General features: G+C 42.5%; 1 protein-coding gene across 8 annotated transcripts in view; it reads right to left on the bottom strand.

The window, feature by feature from the left end:
* Positions 1-265: 265 nt before the first annotated feature.
* The window catches only part of arhgap17a (Rho GTPase activating protein 17a), a 32902-nt gene continuing 14491 nt past the window's right edge, over positions 266-18676 (bottom strand). Inside the window, exons 3-22 of one of the 8 annotated variants that reach the window (XM_063481522.1) lie at positions 17165-17269; positions 16926-16958; positions 16425-16501; positions 15599-15710; positions 14943-15019; positions 14638-14755; positions 13907-13975; positions 13644-13725; positions 12037-12164; positions 9597-9708; positions 9235-9316; positions 8732-8812; positions 8523-8636; positions 8245-8336; positions 6775-6922; positions 6293-6571; positions 5338-5486; positions 4338-4865; positions 4217-4236; positions 2586-2694 (exon numbers count right to left, since the gene is read on the bottom strand). In XM_063481522.1, coding sequence (XP_063337592.1) covers positions 4232-4236; positions 4338-4865; positions 5338-5486; positions 6293-6571; positions 6775-6922; positions 8245-8336; positions 8523-8636; positions 8732-8812; positions 9235-9316; positions 9597-9708; positions 12037-12164; positions 13644-13725; positions 13907-13975; positions 14638-14755; positions 14943-15019; positions 15599-15710; positions 16425-16501; positions 16926-16958; positions 17165-17269 — 2391 coding nt within the window. In that variant the 3' untranslated portion in view covers positions 2586-2694; positions 4217-4231. Of the gene's footprint in view, positions 2695-4216; positions 4237-4337; positions 4866-5337; positions 5487-6292; positions 6572-6774; positions 6923-8244; positions 8337-8522; positions 8637-8731; positions 8813-9234; positions 9317-9596; positions 9709-12036; positions 12165-13643; positions 13726-13906; positions 13976-14637; positions 14756-14942; positions 15020-15598; positions 15711-16424; positions 16502-16925; positions 16959-17164; positions 17270-18676 lie in introns of all 8 variants that reach the window. The other 7 variants (XM_063481518.1, XM_063481519.1, XM_063481521.1 and 4 more) reach the window with 7 other exon arrangements.

An 18676-nucleotide genomic window follows, 5' to 3' on the forward strand; every position in this document is an offset into this window, starting at 1 on the left:
TTCAGTTTAACCTGATTGTTTTAGCATAATTGCTTATAGCCCTTCAGTGGCAACAGGAAAAAATGTTTATAGGTAACATTTTGTTAATGCAATTTAAAAAAAAAAAAAGAAAAAAAAAGCTTTTTAATCAGTGACATTAGCAATTTGTTACCCTTTTTTAAAATCATATTACAGGAATATTTTAACCCTCATTCTTTAAGGCTGTTACAGGACAAGAGTCGAGGCACAAGACAATCAACCTGGAGCAGATTTAAATAGTTTCTTCATATACTTTATTTTCTTTGGAAAGGAAAGCATTCATATTACATGTTTTTTCCCGATATTTAAGCTCACCAGACAGCATACATATAAAACTATGGAACTTAAAAATGCAGCATCATTATCATCATTTCTACTTTAATGGCATTTGTTTGTTCTCTCAATGCACAAGGATAAGGCAGCAAGGTACAAGAGCGCACAGAGAGAGAAGGGAGGGGATCATAATGCTTTGATTGTCTCTGAAAAACACAATTCAACTTCTTTTCAGGGCAACTGCAGCATCCAAGACCTTCTCACCTGGTACCATGTTGGGTCAGCTCTCTAAGAACCAAAATCTGCATTTATCAGAGGCCAAAAAATAATAATAACAATAAAGCAAAGTTTACACAGAAAATACAACAAAGCCATTTAAAATTTAAAAAAAATCCAAAAACAACAGACCGGGCAAAAATCTAACACCACATCACTACTGAGATATCACAGCCTGTTCACTCAGCTCAGTGGGAAAGACAGAGAGAGAGGGGAAAAAACCCCAAGCCCTCTATAACCGAGTTCACTAGAAAACCACTCAATGAGTCTGGCCTGCGCTCAAGTGCAAAATCAGCTCTTTATGCATCTTTCTGCTCAGGGTGATGTTTCACTACATTCGCTCACGCTCAGCCCCGCTGTGTGTAATGCCCTGGCGAACGCCGGAGAGCACACTAAGATAGACTGGAGAAACAGAAAGGCAAAAAATACTGACTGCATTCAGGCTGGGAGGGTCAGGTCGACCCCTGCTACGTCTGCTTAGAAAACCCCAAAAACATTTAAATACACAACTTCTGCAGAACAATGCAGAAGCGCACAGTTTCTTATCGGACACGGCCTGAAACATACCCGCTACCGACACAGCTTCTTAGAAATACTGTAGTACTAGAAGGGAATACCCCCCCCCCCCCTCCCCCATACAGTAAATGCGTATTTCATAGTTCTGGGAGGAACCGATAAGGCATGGTGCATATTTAAAGACTGCATTAAAGATGTCAAGCCACTAGGGAATGTATTTTTGTTTTAAATTGGTAAATAAATACAGGCAGGAGGAAAAAGAAATAAAAGTATGGGTTTCCATATAAAGGGGGAGAAAAGGGTAAGTTAAGTGTTTGAGACGACTGGAAACCTGCAGTCACAGCTACACTTCAACTGTTTTGGTTTCTATTCAATCCACCTTTTAAAAATACAACTTATTTATTTCTTGATCTAAGGCCATGTTCAACACTGAAAAATACACACACAAAAACCCCACCTCACACCAAATACAACTGAGTCCTATCAGTCCGTAGTTTGGCAACCACCCCACATTACCCCACCGTGCTCTTTTATATTGCTGTAACACCGTCTCTAACAGCAGTGCTGATTCAACATCTGCCCTTCGTTTCTGCTACGCTCTTCTTTGACGATTGTCTGGAGCTTGATCTGCAGGGAGTGCGGTTTAAAGACAGAGGGGCCGGTACATGTCGCAGGGTGAAGGCTTTGTATCACGAGTCTCCCTGCAAAAATCACATCTGGCAACATCATGGAGGTCGAGAAGACTGTCGGGAAGCGAGTGCCGATGGCCGCTGAGACACACGAACTGCACTAAACAACAGTAGAAACAGTGGAAAACACCAACTGCATGTGGACGCTACGTCTGTTGTCAGACTATACACCAAAAATTTGGCATTTACATGACTATCACTGCTTCTAGATTTCCTAGTACACTGTTCCACACGTATGAATTAAATTAAAAACAGAATGAAGCGAAGGAGATGGGGGTTGCAAAGCGGCTTGCAGATGAGATCCTTTAGCTGATGTGAGCTGTGATCAGCTCAGTTCTGTGAATTTATAGTGATGTTTTACCCCTTTTAGCTTAAAGATGTGTTATATAATCAATAATTATACTGACTGTAAGCTGTAGTTATGGCATTTATAAAAGTGAAGACAACCAGTAGTAACACTCTAAGACAAACTGCCACTCATCTAGCTTACCCCCTATAATAATGTGATGTTAAAATGTGTGTGTAGTAGTGGGTATAAATACTAATAGAGCTCGCATATAATAAACTAGCATGTCAAAGATTAATCATGTGACTGGAGAAATGTTTTATGTATTTTGCTGACAGGAAGCTGTTTGACCTCCATGATGGCCGCCATTAGTTTGTTGTCCTTCATGACCAGGCACAGTTGGAGAGGTTCATCTTTTATACGAGGGCTGCAGATATGGGCAGGAGAGGAGACTAAAGGAGGTGTGAGAGGAGGCGCCTCCTTATAGGACAGTGCTCTCGCTCTCCAGGTCACAGTCTTTAGGAAGAGGCGGCGAGGAGGAGGAGGAGAAGGCGGTGGCAGTCGGCAGCTGCTGGTCTACTGCCGTGAAGTCGGGGACCAAAGCTCGACTCAAACCTTTGAAAGGAATCACCGGATCTACAAAGCGGGACACATCATGGAAGACAGATTAGTTGCGGTGAGGAAACACGTAAGCTTAGTCACAATAGCAAATAATCTTTAGATAAAAGGAGATGTGTGTGGTAACAGCTGAAACAGATAGCTCCACTTACTGTTTATGTTAGCAAGGGACTGCAAATGGGTTTCCCATGCACATAGGAATTCATATAAAACGCTACATAAACATTCCAAAAAGATAAATGCCCACATGACAAACAGCAGCCATAATGGCAAACACGTGCCCGACGTATGAAAACACTTAAAGCTGCTGCAGAGCAGTCAAACTGTGTCATATTTTCCGCAGATTAAAACTAAACTGGAGCAGAGGTTTGGCAAGTGAGGAGTTCTCCAGCCAGCAGGTGGCGCTGTGCAACAGAGACTGACGAGCAGCAGTGCAACAAAGCAGTGGAAGCAGAGAGAAAATGTAAAGTCTGGAAAGATGTTTCTGTTTCATTTTAGCTGGAAAACTCATCTGCATTTGAATGCAATTAATAAAACTAGGGCATTACACTGTTTTGGGGGTGGGTGGAGGGGTGGGCATGATTCTGAATACTGGAAACACAAACATGCATGTTAGAGGTGCACATGAGTTAAAAAAAATGGGGAACCAGCTTTAAAACTCCACAACACGGATCACTTCATATTTCTGAAAATCTGAACGGAGTTTCCCGGACAGTCAAGGGTTTGAAAGCCTCGCTAAGAGCTGATCAGAGTTTCAAACCCTTTTGTTTGTGATTACACAATGACAGCCGATGAAAATGACTCGTGAGCAATGACAGCTCTGATGCCAGACTGCCGTATTACCCGTAGTGAGACAACCACTTCTGGAAACATGTTTTTGAGAAGCAGTGGAAGATAAAGTGAACAGTTTAATCGAGTCCATCAGTGTGAAGCTGTCAGGTGTCTTTCCATGTTAATAGAAAAAACACGACATTTTAAAAGTTAATGCACAAACAAAAGCCAAAAAATTCGGTGGAAAGATTTTAATGATTCCTGTTTCACCTTCAGGTATTTCTTTATATATTGGAGTAACTAGCAAAGTCTGGATGGTACAGAAGAAGAGGACATTAATCCAATCCAACCTGTGGGAGGTGCTTAGAAAACGTGGGGTGAAATGTGTCTCAATGACTCAAATGAATGGCTCACTATAAGTAGGTAAAGCTCAGTGAGGCTATATATCCTCTATACTTTGCAACTCAACTGATGAATTGAAGTTTGAGTGTTTAAAAACACAACATTTTCTTTTTTTTTTAAAGATCTCAAGAGGAACAAATATTATCTGCTGATTTCTTCCTCATCATTCGACTGGAAGCAGCAAGTATCAAATATCTGCTTTTCACATCAGAAGTGGGTTTCTCACTAAAATCCATCACACATTATGGGACAATCGTGCATCAAAGCTGGTTTAAAAACAAGATGTAAAAGAGCCGGCAGGCTGTGATGATGATATATATTTAAAAGAAAAAAAAAGTGCTACTGCAAGTGTCAATTATCAACAAACCTCACAAGTGTGTCTTTAACCTGCAGAGGTATTACAGTGAAGAGTGTTAGAATTACAGTACATTAGTATTAGGTTAGTAATGACACTATTACACACACTTCACATAAGAAACGGTACCCACCCATCATCTTGGTGCAGATCCCGTTGGTCTCATTGGTCACTGTGGTGGGTTGGGGCGGCGGGGGGATGCTGGGTCTGTTCCGTGGTTTGGGGACAGGCCGCGGCCGGGGAAGCGACCCCGACTGGTAGGGAGACGGAGATGGGGATGGAGGGGTAACTGCATCCTGGCTGTTAGTGCAGGGTGGAGGGGTGTCTGGAGGGGTTGGGGTTCCTGGGGGTGAGGGGTCGGCGCTGTGCTGGTCCCCGCTGGGCTGGCCGAGCACAGAGGGATTGGCCTGCATCGGAGGTTCTGGGGGTGGATGGCTCGGCGCCTGGATCGGGGGCTGGTTACTCGAATGGCGCCGATGTGTGGCACTTGGATGTGAGGTGGGGGAGGTTACAGAGGTGGACGAGTGGCTAGACAGGGGTCTGGGGGTGGAACTGAAAGTCTGGGAGGAGCCAGAGGATGAGGAGTGGTTTACAGAATTACAGGGCTGACTGGGTGGAGGGTTTGTGGGTTTGGGAGGAGCAGGAGCCTGCTTCTTGGTACCTGGAAGCAAAAGGTAAACTGCCATTATTGGTGGGAAACATAAATAAAAGTCCAAAAGTATACATACGATATCCATCTGTATAAGAAAATCTAGGCCCCAGTCCCACAGGCCTAGACACCTTCTGCCAACCACAGGTCACGAGGGAAAGACGTGCATTCCCTGATCGATTGTGAGTAGCTGCTGGAACCTGAAGTGACCATTAGAGGAACTGTAATTTTTCGGGACTTCGGTACTGGCTTAATTTTTCACTAGCCGCCAATCTAATACCATCTCCAAGAGCCATGCAAACAGTGATGGTTCCACCCTAAAGTCTGTTTGCATGGGTCTGGCTATTCAGAGGGAGGAATTATGGGAATTTAACCCATGCAGAAGCTGTACCGATGTCCTAAACATATTTAGATTTTTTTTAATTAGTATTTCTAAGCAATGAATGACTGACTTATTGCACCACTTTAGGGTGTAGATTCTTACCTCTGCGCATCATATGTGGACTGGGCCCCATGGATCCAGCCCCAGGGGTTCCAGTGCCCAGCTGGCCAGCAGCCTGGCTGCCTCCTCCAGAGCCATTCCTCTGGAGCCCAGGGGTTGGGGTGGATGTAGAGTCACGTAGCTTTGGGCTGCTTAAGAGAAAGAACACATACACCAAAAAAAAAAAGAAGCTTTAAACCATCAAGTTGGCTGAAACTGAGTAGCACATATGAAACAGCATCCAGCCTTGAATGATTTTAAGAGCTATTAAAGTAGTTCCAGATTTATTTTAGTAGTAGCAAACCCCTCTCCTGTGCTGCATAGTATGTGCCACAAATATAATCTGGGAGGCTCATCTAAATTTGCTTTCCCAGTGGAGTCTGTAGAGCCAAAAATGCTGAACTGAATAGTGTCATCTGTCTGAAAATGAATGTTGTCTTTTCAGCAACTAAATCAAAGACACTCGTTCAGTCTTTGCATAACAGGCGCCAATGTCCAGGCTTTTCAAAGCAGTTTGAGCCAGTTAGTGCGAGTTTCCTGCTGATTCTAGTGATTTGGGGAGGAAAGCAGAGGGATGGGAAGTCAAGAGGCCCTGAGAGCGACTGTTAGTGGAATGACAGAGGCCATTGTTGTGCCATTTCAGTGGGCTGACTTCAGAGTCGTCTGCATAGCTGCAACTGGTGGTGGCGTAAGAAAACTTGTGGTTTTGTTAGAAAAACCACCAGCTGAACTAAGGTGACCAAGAGAAGAGCTGGTGTCTGTGAGATGCCAGTGAGCCATGCATTAATAAACCTCTCCACTTTATGCAACTAATCAGATTGACGTTGTGTGTTTACCGACAATTCACTAATGTCTTCCTGCAGTTTGAACCCTGAAAACATAAAAGCATGCATGTGTGCTTGTAAGGCATGCTACGTTTTTGCCACCAGCAGCAGAGATGCAGGGAAACACCTCTTACCTGAGCTCCTCTGTGTGCTGGGCTAGAAGCTGCTGAGCAGCTGCAAGAGCAGCAAGACCCTGTGCCAAACTTTGCTGGAAAGGATCAGACCCTGAACCCCCAGGTGAAGCTTGTGACTGGGGCTCAGCCGAGGCCTGGGGAACCTGCCCGGCCCCGTGTCCCTGTCCCTGAGCCTCCACGGGGGGTAAAGGAGGCTGGAAAGCAGGTGAAGTGTGCTGCTTTCTACCTAAGGTGTTACTGCCTCTACGAAGGGTGTGGTCCGAGTGCTTGTTAGTGGTACTACACAGGGATAGCAGGGAGACGGTGAAGGAGAGAAACAAAAACCACCAAAAGAGATTCATGATTAGGACAGAATCACCACAGCATAACGAGAAAAGTGACCGGATTATTTACACCAACATTATCTAGAAGCATAAGAAAGCAGCTGGATTAAAAGGCACAAATTAATCAGAGTGATCAGCAAGCAACTTCTGAAGGATTACTTGTCTTTGCGTCCTGTGTCGTTCTCTGGTCCCACCATGCTGCCAGGTCTCTTCCTTTCAATGGTGCCAGAGTCATAATCTAAGTGATTGTTGTGGTTGGATGCAGGTGTGGGCATCACAAACATGCCAGAAACATTGAACTCCACATCTATAAAAACACAGTTAAGAAAAACAGGTTAAACTGTGTAAAGAAAGAGTGCAGGTGGGTGTTGCAGTGCCCCCTTTTGGTTAAATAAACAGCAAAAGAACAATTTAACGTATATTTAATGTTATTCACTGTAATGCACAGAATGTTCAATCAATCCACGTTTGTATTCTTTACTTTAGGCTAGCTTGTGACCTGTGATAGAGGGAGAACCTAACTGAACAAGACCATGGAGGTCTCGGGTCGTTATCCAAGCTTATGAGACTGAAACACAGAAAACAAGCCGAAAACACTCATTTTAATGTGTAAGAAGAAGCAGATGTTGCCAGATGACAGATGTTTACTTTGTTTATTCTGACACAAACATTAGCCTATTATTCAGTTCACATTAGGCTGGAATGCGCCAAAAACCCTTCATAAGCTGCTCAAAAACACATAATTCAAATTTAACTGAACGTAATTAAGAATCAAAGATTTGCCTGAAAGTGTTTGTCTACAGACCGTGAAAGGAGTTTCCACAAACAGAGTCAGCAATTTACCAAAGTCCTTATTATTGTGAGGTGATAGCTCCCACTGTCTCATCATCCTTCTCTGTATGTGCACCAGAGATGCTCAATTATGGCAACACTAGTAATATATCATCTCTGCCTAAGATACAGGCCCTCAACAGAGACTAAAAGAGAGGCTTTAACTAACCTGCCTGTGCAACCCAAGACAAATATGCAGCTGTCTCAGAACTTTACATACATCCGACATCAGTATGGATGTCATGGTAATTTCTGGGTTTTCATGATTTTGTTAAACAGTTTTTTTCCAGGGTGCAATAAATGCACACCATCCATCCTTAATGACTTTAAAAAACAAGAATTGGGTGCACAAGTCTTTGGGATTTTCTCAAATCCACCAAAAGCACCTGGTCGAAGTGTGACTCTCCAAGGGAGAGTACACCAAATATTAGTGGTAGCGTGTGTGTTTATTTAACCCAGTATGTAAACTATTGACTCTGTTACATATTAACAGTAAGAGGGAGTTTTACTTTCATTTATTTCTTCAGTTCACTGGATTTGGTGAGTGTTTAAAGCAACTTTTATGTACATGACATTCAATAAAAGACATCTTCCAGCCAGCCTCTAAAGTACAAAAAACTGTTTGACCTTGGTCATCTTATCTCAGTCCCTATTCACTCCTGATTATCGGTCTTGCAGCAATCAATATCAGCTGCCTTCACCATGACTGCCTTATATACTGATAGGACTAATGGCTACAAAGAAGGTAAATAAGGTCAGACTGAAAATAAGCAGCTATAGAGGAAACCCAAGACCTACCCTCAGGAAAGAACCAGTCAGCATGTTGGATAATGGGCTCAACAATGGCCACCACGTGCACAGAGGTAGCTGCAGCCATCTCAGCCAGACTCCTGGGTGTGCATACATAGATGTGCAAAAATTAGATGCTTTCTGACATAATGAGGGATAAACTGAAATAAGCTCAAATAACAGACTATCATTTCTATGTTTTCTTCACCACCCTAGACTAGGCTCTGACCTCCCAGACACTGTTACATCTCCCTTGTTTTAAACATGACTGACAAGTAAACGCTCACCCTTCAGTCTTGGCCCAGAGCAGATTGGGTCCCAGGACAATAGAAATGTTGCTAGGAGTCATTTTGTTCAGCTCGCTCTCCTGAGCCAGTTTGGCTAAAAACTTCACCAGATACCTAAAAGAAAACACAGGGCAGAGAGGTGAGAATAGTCTCGCGTGACAGACGAAACCGAAGCAAAATCAGTCCCCATGTAGGTTTCAGCGACTGACCTCAGGTTGTTTTTGTTGTTCTTTGGTAGTTTATCACATACAACCCAGAGCGCCTGGAGCCGTTTGTCTGGGTCTGACACACTAGAATGATAGAAGAAAGTAGATAAATAACAGCACAGCTCATTATTTATGGAAGACCTAAGAAGCCAAAAATATACATAAAAATATGTATTTCAAATCCACCAAAATAAAGCATTAAAATGAAATTATTTATAGGTTTCACATGGCAAATTTAAAATTGTTTATATAAACTACCCTGCTTTTATTTTAATCAAATTCATTTGAGAGTTTTTGTCATCATTCTCCCTTCTCACATTATACAGGAAACTTAAAGAAAAGGTGATACAGAAGCATATTAAAAACCTTTGATTACATGTTTATTTATCAACTTTTGAAGTTTCCGTCCTTTATCATTACTGGTGTAATCTACAGATGGCAAGTAAAACTTGAATCTGTAATGTGCTGTGCAAAGATAGATTCAACAGGACTATTTAGAGCCTTGCCTGGATGCCTGGATCCATTCATCATAAAGCTGGAAGGTCATTAGAGGTTCAGGGAGTTCCCTCAGGTAGGACTTTAGTGCTCCTGTAACCACACACGTGCACAATATTTTCATTTTAAAACACTATTACAGGCAAAAATGTAGCTGAAATAAAATCTGCTACGTCATTTATCAGTTAGAATCGTGAAGAGTGAAATTGACCTATCCCTGAGTTTGTCACTGAAATATGAAGAAGAAAATACAAAGTTTGAAAGAAACATTAATCATAATAAACAGCAAATATTTGCTTGCTTTTTAGATTTTGGTCCAAATTTTACACTAAGAGATACAACAGCTGAAGAACGGTGCCGGTTTGGAACGTACCAGCGACAGCGTGGGGGTCAGAGTAGAACTCCTCCAGCTGTGAAGTGGAACAGTCGAGCGCCGCCTTTAGCTTCTTTAACTTGGATGCCCCTGCTGCAATTCTGAATAGACCCTGACACACACACACACACACACAGTTACAGACGGACTCTGTATCCACTACGTATACTCCCTCTGCCAGCTGCACATAATGAAACCTTAAAGCAGGCAAACAAACACACCCACCAGTCACAGCATAGCGAGCTATTTACTTTGACACATAAACAAAGGCTGTCTTCACACCATAATGACACAGACTGGACTCACAGGGGAATGAATCAGGAAACAAATAATGTGCTTTGGAGTTAACACTTGCCCTCTTCCCTCCCTCCCTTTTTACACAATCACGGGGGAAACAAAACCTTCTGATTTATGGACAGGAGACGAGCACGTCCCAGCACATTGTATTCTAAATTTGTATCAGGGTGGAGACGTAAACATTTCATAAATCATCGCGTTCACCATAACATGGCGACCATTTCTCTGGAACAGCATTACCGAAAATCATTTGCAATTTGCCCATCTCCTTAGATGTTCGTGTAAACAAACAATTAAAAGCTTAGTTTCAATTTTCTCAATGACCAGTCGAGCCGTTTATGCCAGCTACTGCTCCATGTCACTTCTAATTAAAATGCCAGCATTACTTTTACTTCACTGGTTAAAATGAGTAATAAAGTAAAAGCTAATAAGCTCATCAAACTAGATAAGAATTGGATTTCTAAAATGAGCATCGACAACCTATCAAAAGCATTAAAAAGAGGCTTTACTAAAACCTCTTACAGAAATCAAACTTTGACAGGAGCACACTGAGTAATAACAGAACAACATGGAAGTCTGTGCTTTCTTAAAGCGATATGTCATCCCTGATAGGTTCCAGTCTGATAAAGAGCACAGACACTGCCCTCACCTTAGTAAGTGTTCACTGCGGTATGATGCTAATAAGATTGCTGTCCTTATTTATTTGGCTTAAGTGCAGCTGTTGACAAGACCGATCCCAAAATCCTCGCTCACTCTCTGGAGCAGTGCGTCTATGTTTTTCCAATAATGTTCTTGAGTGGTTCAGATCATATATCAGCACCTTTGGAGATCAGCTGTCAAACAGTCATGACACTTCCTGTGGTACTGCACGGGGCAGTTGTCTCGATCAGTTACTGTTCTCATTATGCATGCTGCCACTTGGCAACCCTACGAGACAGCAAAGCACTAATCACCGTAGTTATGCAGCTGATACATGCTACATGCTAGATGACAACTCCCTTATTGCACTATTTCCAACCGATATTAACAAATGGACGAGCACATTTTAAACAAGCAAAACAGCAACAAGACAAAAATGGAAATTCTTCTAAAGCTGCTTTGGGCTGCTCCCTTATACACTGTTCAACTGCCCCTTAAGGCAAATATCTAATCATAAGTCAGCAAATCAATTAATTTAGGCGCATAGACATGATTAAGATGACCCGCTGAAGGTCAAATGAAGCATCAGAATTTGGACGAAAGGCAGTTTAAGTGGCAGATGGGCTGGTCTGAGTATTTCAGAAACTGCTGATCTGCTGGCATTTTCCACCACAGTGCCACAAGTCGAATTGCACCACCATGCTAACAGAGAAGCAACAGTAACTCAAATAACCACTCATTACAACCAGTCCATGCAGAAGAGCATCTCTGAACCTTGAACCCGATGAGCTACAGCTGCAGAAAGCCACACTCGGTACCACCCCTGTCAGCTAAGAACAGGACACAGAGGCTACATTTCATTAGAGAAAAACATGGCCTGGTCCAATGAGCCTTGTTTTCTGTTGCAACATTTGGATGGTGAACCGGATGTCAACAACATTGTTTCATGGTGGTGGTGTAATGTTTGAGGGATATTTTTGGGCCACTTAGTACAACTGAACATTGTTTAAATGCCACGGCTTGAGTATTGTTGCTGACCTTCCTTTATGAGCACGGTGTACCCATTTTCTGTTAGCTGCTTCCAGCAGGATAATGCACCATGCCACAAAGTTCAAATCATGTCAAACTGGTTTCTTGAATATGACAATGACTTCACTGTACTCAAATAACCCCCACAGTCACCAGATCGCAATCTAATGGAGCACCTTTGGGATGTTGTTTAATGGGAGATTCATATCATGGATGTACAGCCAAGAAATCTGCAGCAACTATGTGATGCTATCATGTCAATATGAACCAAAATCTTTGAGGAAGGTTGCGAGCACCTTAATGAATCTCTGCCATAAAGCAACCACTTACTAATAAGGTTTAACTGAAAGTATCTGGTGACTGTACATCTTACTTCGATGATCCAAAGCACTTAAATTTCAATCAGTGCCTTAATACCATCACTGTTCTGTTGTACCTCGTCCTCACTCCCTGCCACAATCTATAACTTCCTTACCTCTTCCTTCATGCCCGTCTCTAGAAGCATCATGACACAAGCCTCTATTGGCAGAGCGATCTCCCTCCCACTCCTCTTCAGGTGTTCATCTAAACCAGTGCCAAACGCAGGCTTTTCCATCCATGAATCTGAAAGTAAAGAGAATTAATAATAAATAGAGAGGAGAAGAAAGGAGCAAAGAGTGGAATTAGAAACACATGAAAAGAGACCAGATTATTATAATTGTAAAATACATATAAGTGTGAGTAAGGCCTGTTACTGGTTTGGATGGTAGATATCTGGGTCAAAAACTTCCCCTTGGGCCATTTTGTTTAAAAAAACCCCAAACCCCCCCCCCCCCCCCCCCCCCCCCCCAAAAAAAAACCCCCGTCTTGACTCCCCCTACAGGGTGTCGCCAAATAATAACCACATGCTCTCAGCCAACAGGAGTGACTGTTCAGTCATCTTTATGTGTTTATGAGCGAGTGTGAGCACGTGAGCTTAAAGGCAAGTAAAGAGGGAGGGCTGGGGAAAGAATTTTAGGGTGGTGTGGGGCGCTCCAAAACCAGGTGGGTGTGTGTGGAGCTCATGAGTCATTGCCACATGCTGGGAGACCAGGCTAGTCTGTGTAAGACCACATGTGTTTAATGCAGAAAAAACAAACTCCTTGAACAAGTCACAGCTAAAGAGTGCACGCAAGATGTAAACAAACTGAGAGGAGACATCACAATCCTAAAATTTTCAGAGAGTAAAGGACTGTTGTTTAATGTCAGGACCCCTTTAAAGGTACAATCAGTCATTTTTAGAGTTTATTTAATACAAAAGAAAAATACCGTACTCATAAATATGATTATTTATTACATTTTCCAAAAAACTGAACTTAGAATTAACCCATTAAATATACAAAGGAGCGGGCACAGACTGGTGGAAGCCCTGCCATCTTCAACAACAACAGCTAAGTGAGCATTCCTGACTCATCACACTGCATTGGATACCTTTTGCAAAGTTTTGCAGTCTCCTCCTCTCCCCATGAATAGACGAGGATGAACAGCTGAGGTAAACAGCGGACTGACCGCCTAAACACTACAGATGAATGGCAGCCAGAATTGTTTGTCCTAAAACGGCCACCGTAGCTAGAGACATGGAGTTAGTATGCAAAATACTCCAAAATATTTAATTAACACATATCCATTTTCCTTTTATTCCTGATCGAAGTGTTGACAATATTCAACTATGTTATAATAAACAGTAATAGAAACAGGGTCAAGTGATTTAACAATGACAAAAAGTGGGGAAGAAAAAGAGATTGGTGGGATGTAACTGAAAGCAGCGGTTTTGGATTTCTTGAGTCAGCTGAGAATGAAAACCTGATTCCCCTCATTGCAAGTCAGGACACATATGAGTGAATTTCCATGTAAAGTAGATCTTTAGAGGGGGAGCCAAAAAAAACGAGTAAAACAGAGGTTGGTGCTGGGAAGGAGGTACAGGAGGTTCCTCCAAGAAATAAGCAAAGGGGTCACGTCACATGTTATGCATGGGAAAGTGCCTTTTTTTCCCCCCATAACAACGTTGCACTATTTTGTGTTAAACAGGTGTGTGTGCTTAAAGCATGTTTGCATATCTTATACCTTGCTGAGCCTGGATGGTTGGCAAGACACTCTCCAGAACAGTGAGAGACTTTCTGTGGTAATCTGCCTGAGCTTCTAAGAGCTACAGAAACAGAGGGACACACACCGGGGTAAGCAGAATAATAAGAGCAGTAAAGTACATGACAGCAAAGTAAATACAAACAGCTTGCCAAGCATCCGCCCCACAGCTACTCTGCAGCTGTGAACGTTCCCACGGAAAGTCATGCAACAACAGCGCTGGCTTGTTGACACAGTGGACTCACCGTTACGAAATAGTGGGCATAGTCGCCTTCTTTTGAGAAAAAACTGTACATGTCGGCAGCAAGCTGATCCTGTTGTAGAAGAAACAAAAAGGCATGATGTTAGATATATAAAGATGATGTTAAGTTATCATTTATAAGGGAAAACAGGGGAATTAGTGAGGCTATTTAAAGAGGATCATATCTACTAGTGTCATCCCTCGAATGAAAAAGTGCTTCAGGTGGCACAAGTTCAGGCGTCAGTGGCCGGTTAAGCTTTGCACGACTCATAAATCCTAAGTTTTACAGAAAGTTCTTCCTGGACAGAAAAACACATCATGGAGCCATGACACTAAAGTCACCAGTGACTCAGTTCAGTAGATGCACACAAACACACAGAGAGCTGACAGGACAGAGTCAGTTTGCATGCGTCAGCAAAGCGGCCATTCCAAGGGTCTTGGAATGTCCAGTTGTTGCTCTAATGAGTTTACTCCCAGGCCTATTTCCAGTTTCTTTTACTAAGATCACTTTAACTCTGCTATTTGATTGCTTTTAAGCCTAAATAGTATTAAACACAACAAGTAGCCATGAATAAAGTAGTCTACATTTAATGGCATCAGTTGAGTTACATTATCAATCAGGTCATGACATTCCAAGTGGCTTTGCTTCGATATGGTCCTGATTTGACATGACTGGTAGTTTGCCTTGATATAGACTTGCAGAAATGAATCAGTATGTTTGCACATAAAGATTACCTTGCAAAGCTCCACTTTGTTCATGGCCTCATCCACCTCTTCCTTGAGTAGGTCAGCCTTGGCCGTCAGTGCTTGAGTGTTTGTTCCTGAGATTATTGACTTGGTTGCCTGCAACCATCTGAATACGGAAAGGAAAGAGGAAAAAGCAGGAAATGCAGACCGCAATCTAAAATGTGGGCACTGTAAAAAAGTTAATGGCTGTGAATAAATTTGATTTATGCTACTGTGTTAGCAGTTCCAGGTATTTTAGAATGCATCGCCTAACAAGCAGAAAGACATTCAGACACACTGAGCTGTAGACACACCTTGCTCTGGCAGAATCATAGTCCAACACCAGTTTGGCCAGCTGTTTCCTCTGCTTCAGGATGTTAGGGATTTCCACCTACATGAATGGTTAAAACACACCAAGCTTAAGAAAATATACCTATGAAGAAGACCTGCAAGGCACTGCCACTGATTTTCCTGCATGACTATTAGAGGTGGATGGTATGAAATGGTAACTGTTAAATGGACTGGTTCTTATATAGTTATATAGCGCTATTGTACTCTAGTTAAGAACTCAGAACAGCTTTAAAAAACACGTCTCATTCACTCATCCACACAAGCACTCTTTCTATGCCTAAGTGCTTACTATCCAACATTCACACTCCGGTGAATGGATCAGGAGCAACTCGGGGTTCAGTATCTAGGACAAGGATACTTTGGCTAGTGTTATGAGGACTGGGATGTTTCGAAAAACACAGGACAATCACCATAATGGGTCACTGCTCTAGCAACTAGCTGCTTTTTACTAAAAAGCTTTAGTTCATTTGGAGTTGGGCAGCACAAAGCAAGAGAAAATTAATCATATAAAGTATAAATGACACCAGTTAAAGTGGAGAAATGGGTGCTGCTGCTATTTTAGGCATTCAAAAAGCAGTTTCTTTATATTAAGTTAATATTAATGCACAGGTTTTCTGACCTCAGCTAACTGGCTAAGTGGATCCAGAACGTCCTTCTCTATCTGCAGCTCATGTTGCATCAGCTCTGATGCCAGGCGATTCTCTGCATCTCCGCACACCTCCATCATTTTCCTATTGACAAGCAAATGAAGAGAGAGACACAGGCCTGTTAAAATCAAGCAAAGTCACACATATGCCTCATTAACACATCCGCACTAACGGATGTGGATGTTAGGTCTTCTGTAACCAGTGTAATCACACGTGTTCTTTGCAAAATGGAATTTACATAACAACACAGAAGGACCACAGTCTGCGTAACCAGGCCTTCATCTGTCCACAGCCAACAGCTGAGAACAAAACCAGGTCACTGTGATGTCATCATTTCTAGCCGCTCAAAGCCAGGAGCACAAAGTGACCTAGTGACACTTCATCTACGAGTGAATCAGTTTTGAGCTGCAGTTTTCCCAGATATGAAACCTATAAGACTTGACACGAGAAACAGCGAGTTCCAGATATCAATAAAACTGTTGAATCACATGTGCAAGCAGACTGTCATACTTCCCCTTCCTTATTCTTTCCAGACAGACTCACAGCAGTGTAGATTTGTAGACATCTACTTTCTAGATCCTCAACTACTCTGAGTATGAGCGCCAGAATAGCTGATCTGATTCTTCTGTAAGGGAACTGCTGAAAGCCCCTGACAGACAAACAGAACCGGGAAGACCGCTTACCCTGAATGTGAGACCTTGCATTTCACACTATCTGGGGTGCTTCTACTCTATATCAGCAACCGTTGCCCAGACAAGGCAATTGGATTTCTGGTGTGTCAATCAATCACACACTCACCCTATTAAGGAGTCTTCTCCCAACTGGCTTCCACCTTCAGTCATTGCCTGGGACAGTGCCGTGAGGGGAAGCTTTTTCTGTTGTGTGTTTAGTGGAGGAAAAAATGCAAACAGTGATTAGATGCGGGTGCACAAACACATGAACTTCTGCATACAAGGTCAAGCCAATGGAAAACTGGTTTAGGACTTTCCATTGAACATATCAAGCGTAAATTCAGAAAGAGGAAGCGAGCTTTTTGAGCAGAAGAGGGAAAAAAATAGACGATGAATACAATTTAAGATGAAAACTAAGTGACACATCTGCTAAATGACAGCTTATTTTTACAGTTATATGATTTACATCAGCGAATAAACACTGATGTGTGTGAAGCATCCTGTTTTTAATCGAGAGAATCCCCAAAGACGAGTGTGTCATGCATAGTGAATGAAGATGACAGATGCTGGAAATGGGAAATGGAGCAAGTGGTGCTGAGGATTGGAGAAGTGGAGTAAGTGCTTTTACCTGACCATTTCCTGTATAGAGGCGTGGTACAGACTGAGGTGGATATTTTGGGTGGTGTAGGGTAGAAAAACAAAACAAAAGAGAAATTATAGATTGTGCTTCCTACTGTGGACACATTCAAGGAAAAAAATATATATAAATAAAAAAGAACCCGACGTGTGTGGGAGGAACAGCTAAATCCTGGAACAGCTGCTTGATTTGCTTTAACAGGTTTTATAGCCACAAACTTCATGGCTTACATGTCTCTTCTCTGCCTCTGCACCGATGTGTCCCTGTAGACACGACACCATCTTTTTGTGTGTGTTGTGGGACACCACGCGTACCAGCTCCATGCGCCGTTCGATCTGTGCACAAGACATACAAGAAGAGATCTTAGGCAAATAAAGAGCTTTTTGCTGAGGAAGAAAGAGCACATTGAGAACACAAACACCCAACTAATGTTATACTTTATCACAATTAGAAAAGGAGACAACCATATTTTTATTTTTGGACTCAATCCCATTCAATTTTATTTATACAGCACCAAATCACAACAACAGTCGTGTCAAGGCGCTTTGTATTGTAAGGTAGACCCTACAATAACACAACAGAGAAAAACACAATGAGCAAGCACTTTGGTGACGGTGGGAAGGAGAAACATCCAGCAGAACCAGGCTCAGGGACTCCTTTAGAGTACTTCACATGACTAATGAGCCACCACATCATCTTCTACCTGCCTCCATTTAATTTCTGATTTCTGATTGACTGCCCATCACAAACAGAAGGTTTAAACAGCAGCTGGGTGGGTCTGCAGTGATCACAGCCAGAACCAATGAGAGGGATATTAGCTGTCACTGACATTATATAGAGCCACAAGCTAACTAACTCAGAAGTGACCAACACCCAACTTCCAAGGTAACTGGAACGCAGCAATGAAGATTTTAGTTCAGAGACAGAGAAAAAATTCAGTTGATACACAATTTGACACAGCTCTGCCCCCCACTAGCAGCTGAAGCAGCGTATGTTTACAACACTGAGCAATACTGGAAAGTGCACATGTTAAATGCTAAACATGCACTATACCCGATAGCCGCTGTGGCTACTAATAGAATAATAATGCAGCAGTTAGGCAGCAAATGTGATGAATCCTGCCCATAACCTGTCAACTCAACTGATTAGCAGTTATTTGTGTCGTGTTTCTCTTAAAATCCCAGACTGAAGCTGAGGAAGTCTATCAGCGGCTAGACAAACAGTCGGAGCCAACCTCTGATAGCGTGGAAATATGATGCCAAGTAACCAGAAGCACAGTACGACCTCAGACAACAAAACTATTTTCCTCGTCTCTGCACTACCTAAGAGAACATTGAAATGTGTCACAAATACATTACAGTTATGTTACTGTACGTCCAGCACTGTGTTAGACAATTTAATAGTGCTGCCACTGATGTTACTGTCTGTACTGGCCTATGCAAAAACTAAACGTAGTATCAACAACCCTAGTGTCAACCACTGTAAAAGGAAAAGTATAACCAGCCTCTTTAATAACCTTTAGATTAATCTCATCAACCCCACTAACTTGTCATCAAAACCCAACATGGCAGAGTGCCCAGCTGAGGGCTAATGAGCTCCAGGTCCATGCAGAAATATGATTTGTGATGGCCTTGTCAGGGTCAGGGGTCAAAGTTCAAGTGTGACTGATAAGGCCTGCTCCTGCGGAGCAACGCTGGAATGTTATCTTCGAAACACGTGACTCATCGGAAATGTCTTCACAG

The sequence above is a fragment of the Pelmatolapia mariae genome, linkage group LG8 (genome assembly GCF_036321145.2).
Source record: "Pelmatolapia mariae isolate MD_Pm_ZW linkage group LG8, Pm_UMD_F_2, whole genome shotgun sequence".
Classification (NCBI taxonomy): domain Eukaryota; kingdom Metazoa; phylum Chordata; class Actinopteri; order Cichliformes; family Cichlidae; genus Pelmatolapia; species Pelmatolapia mariae.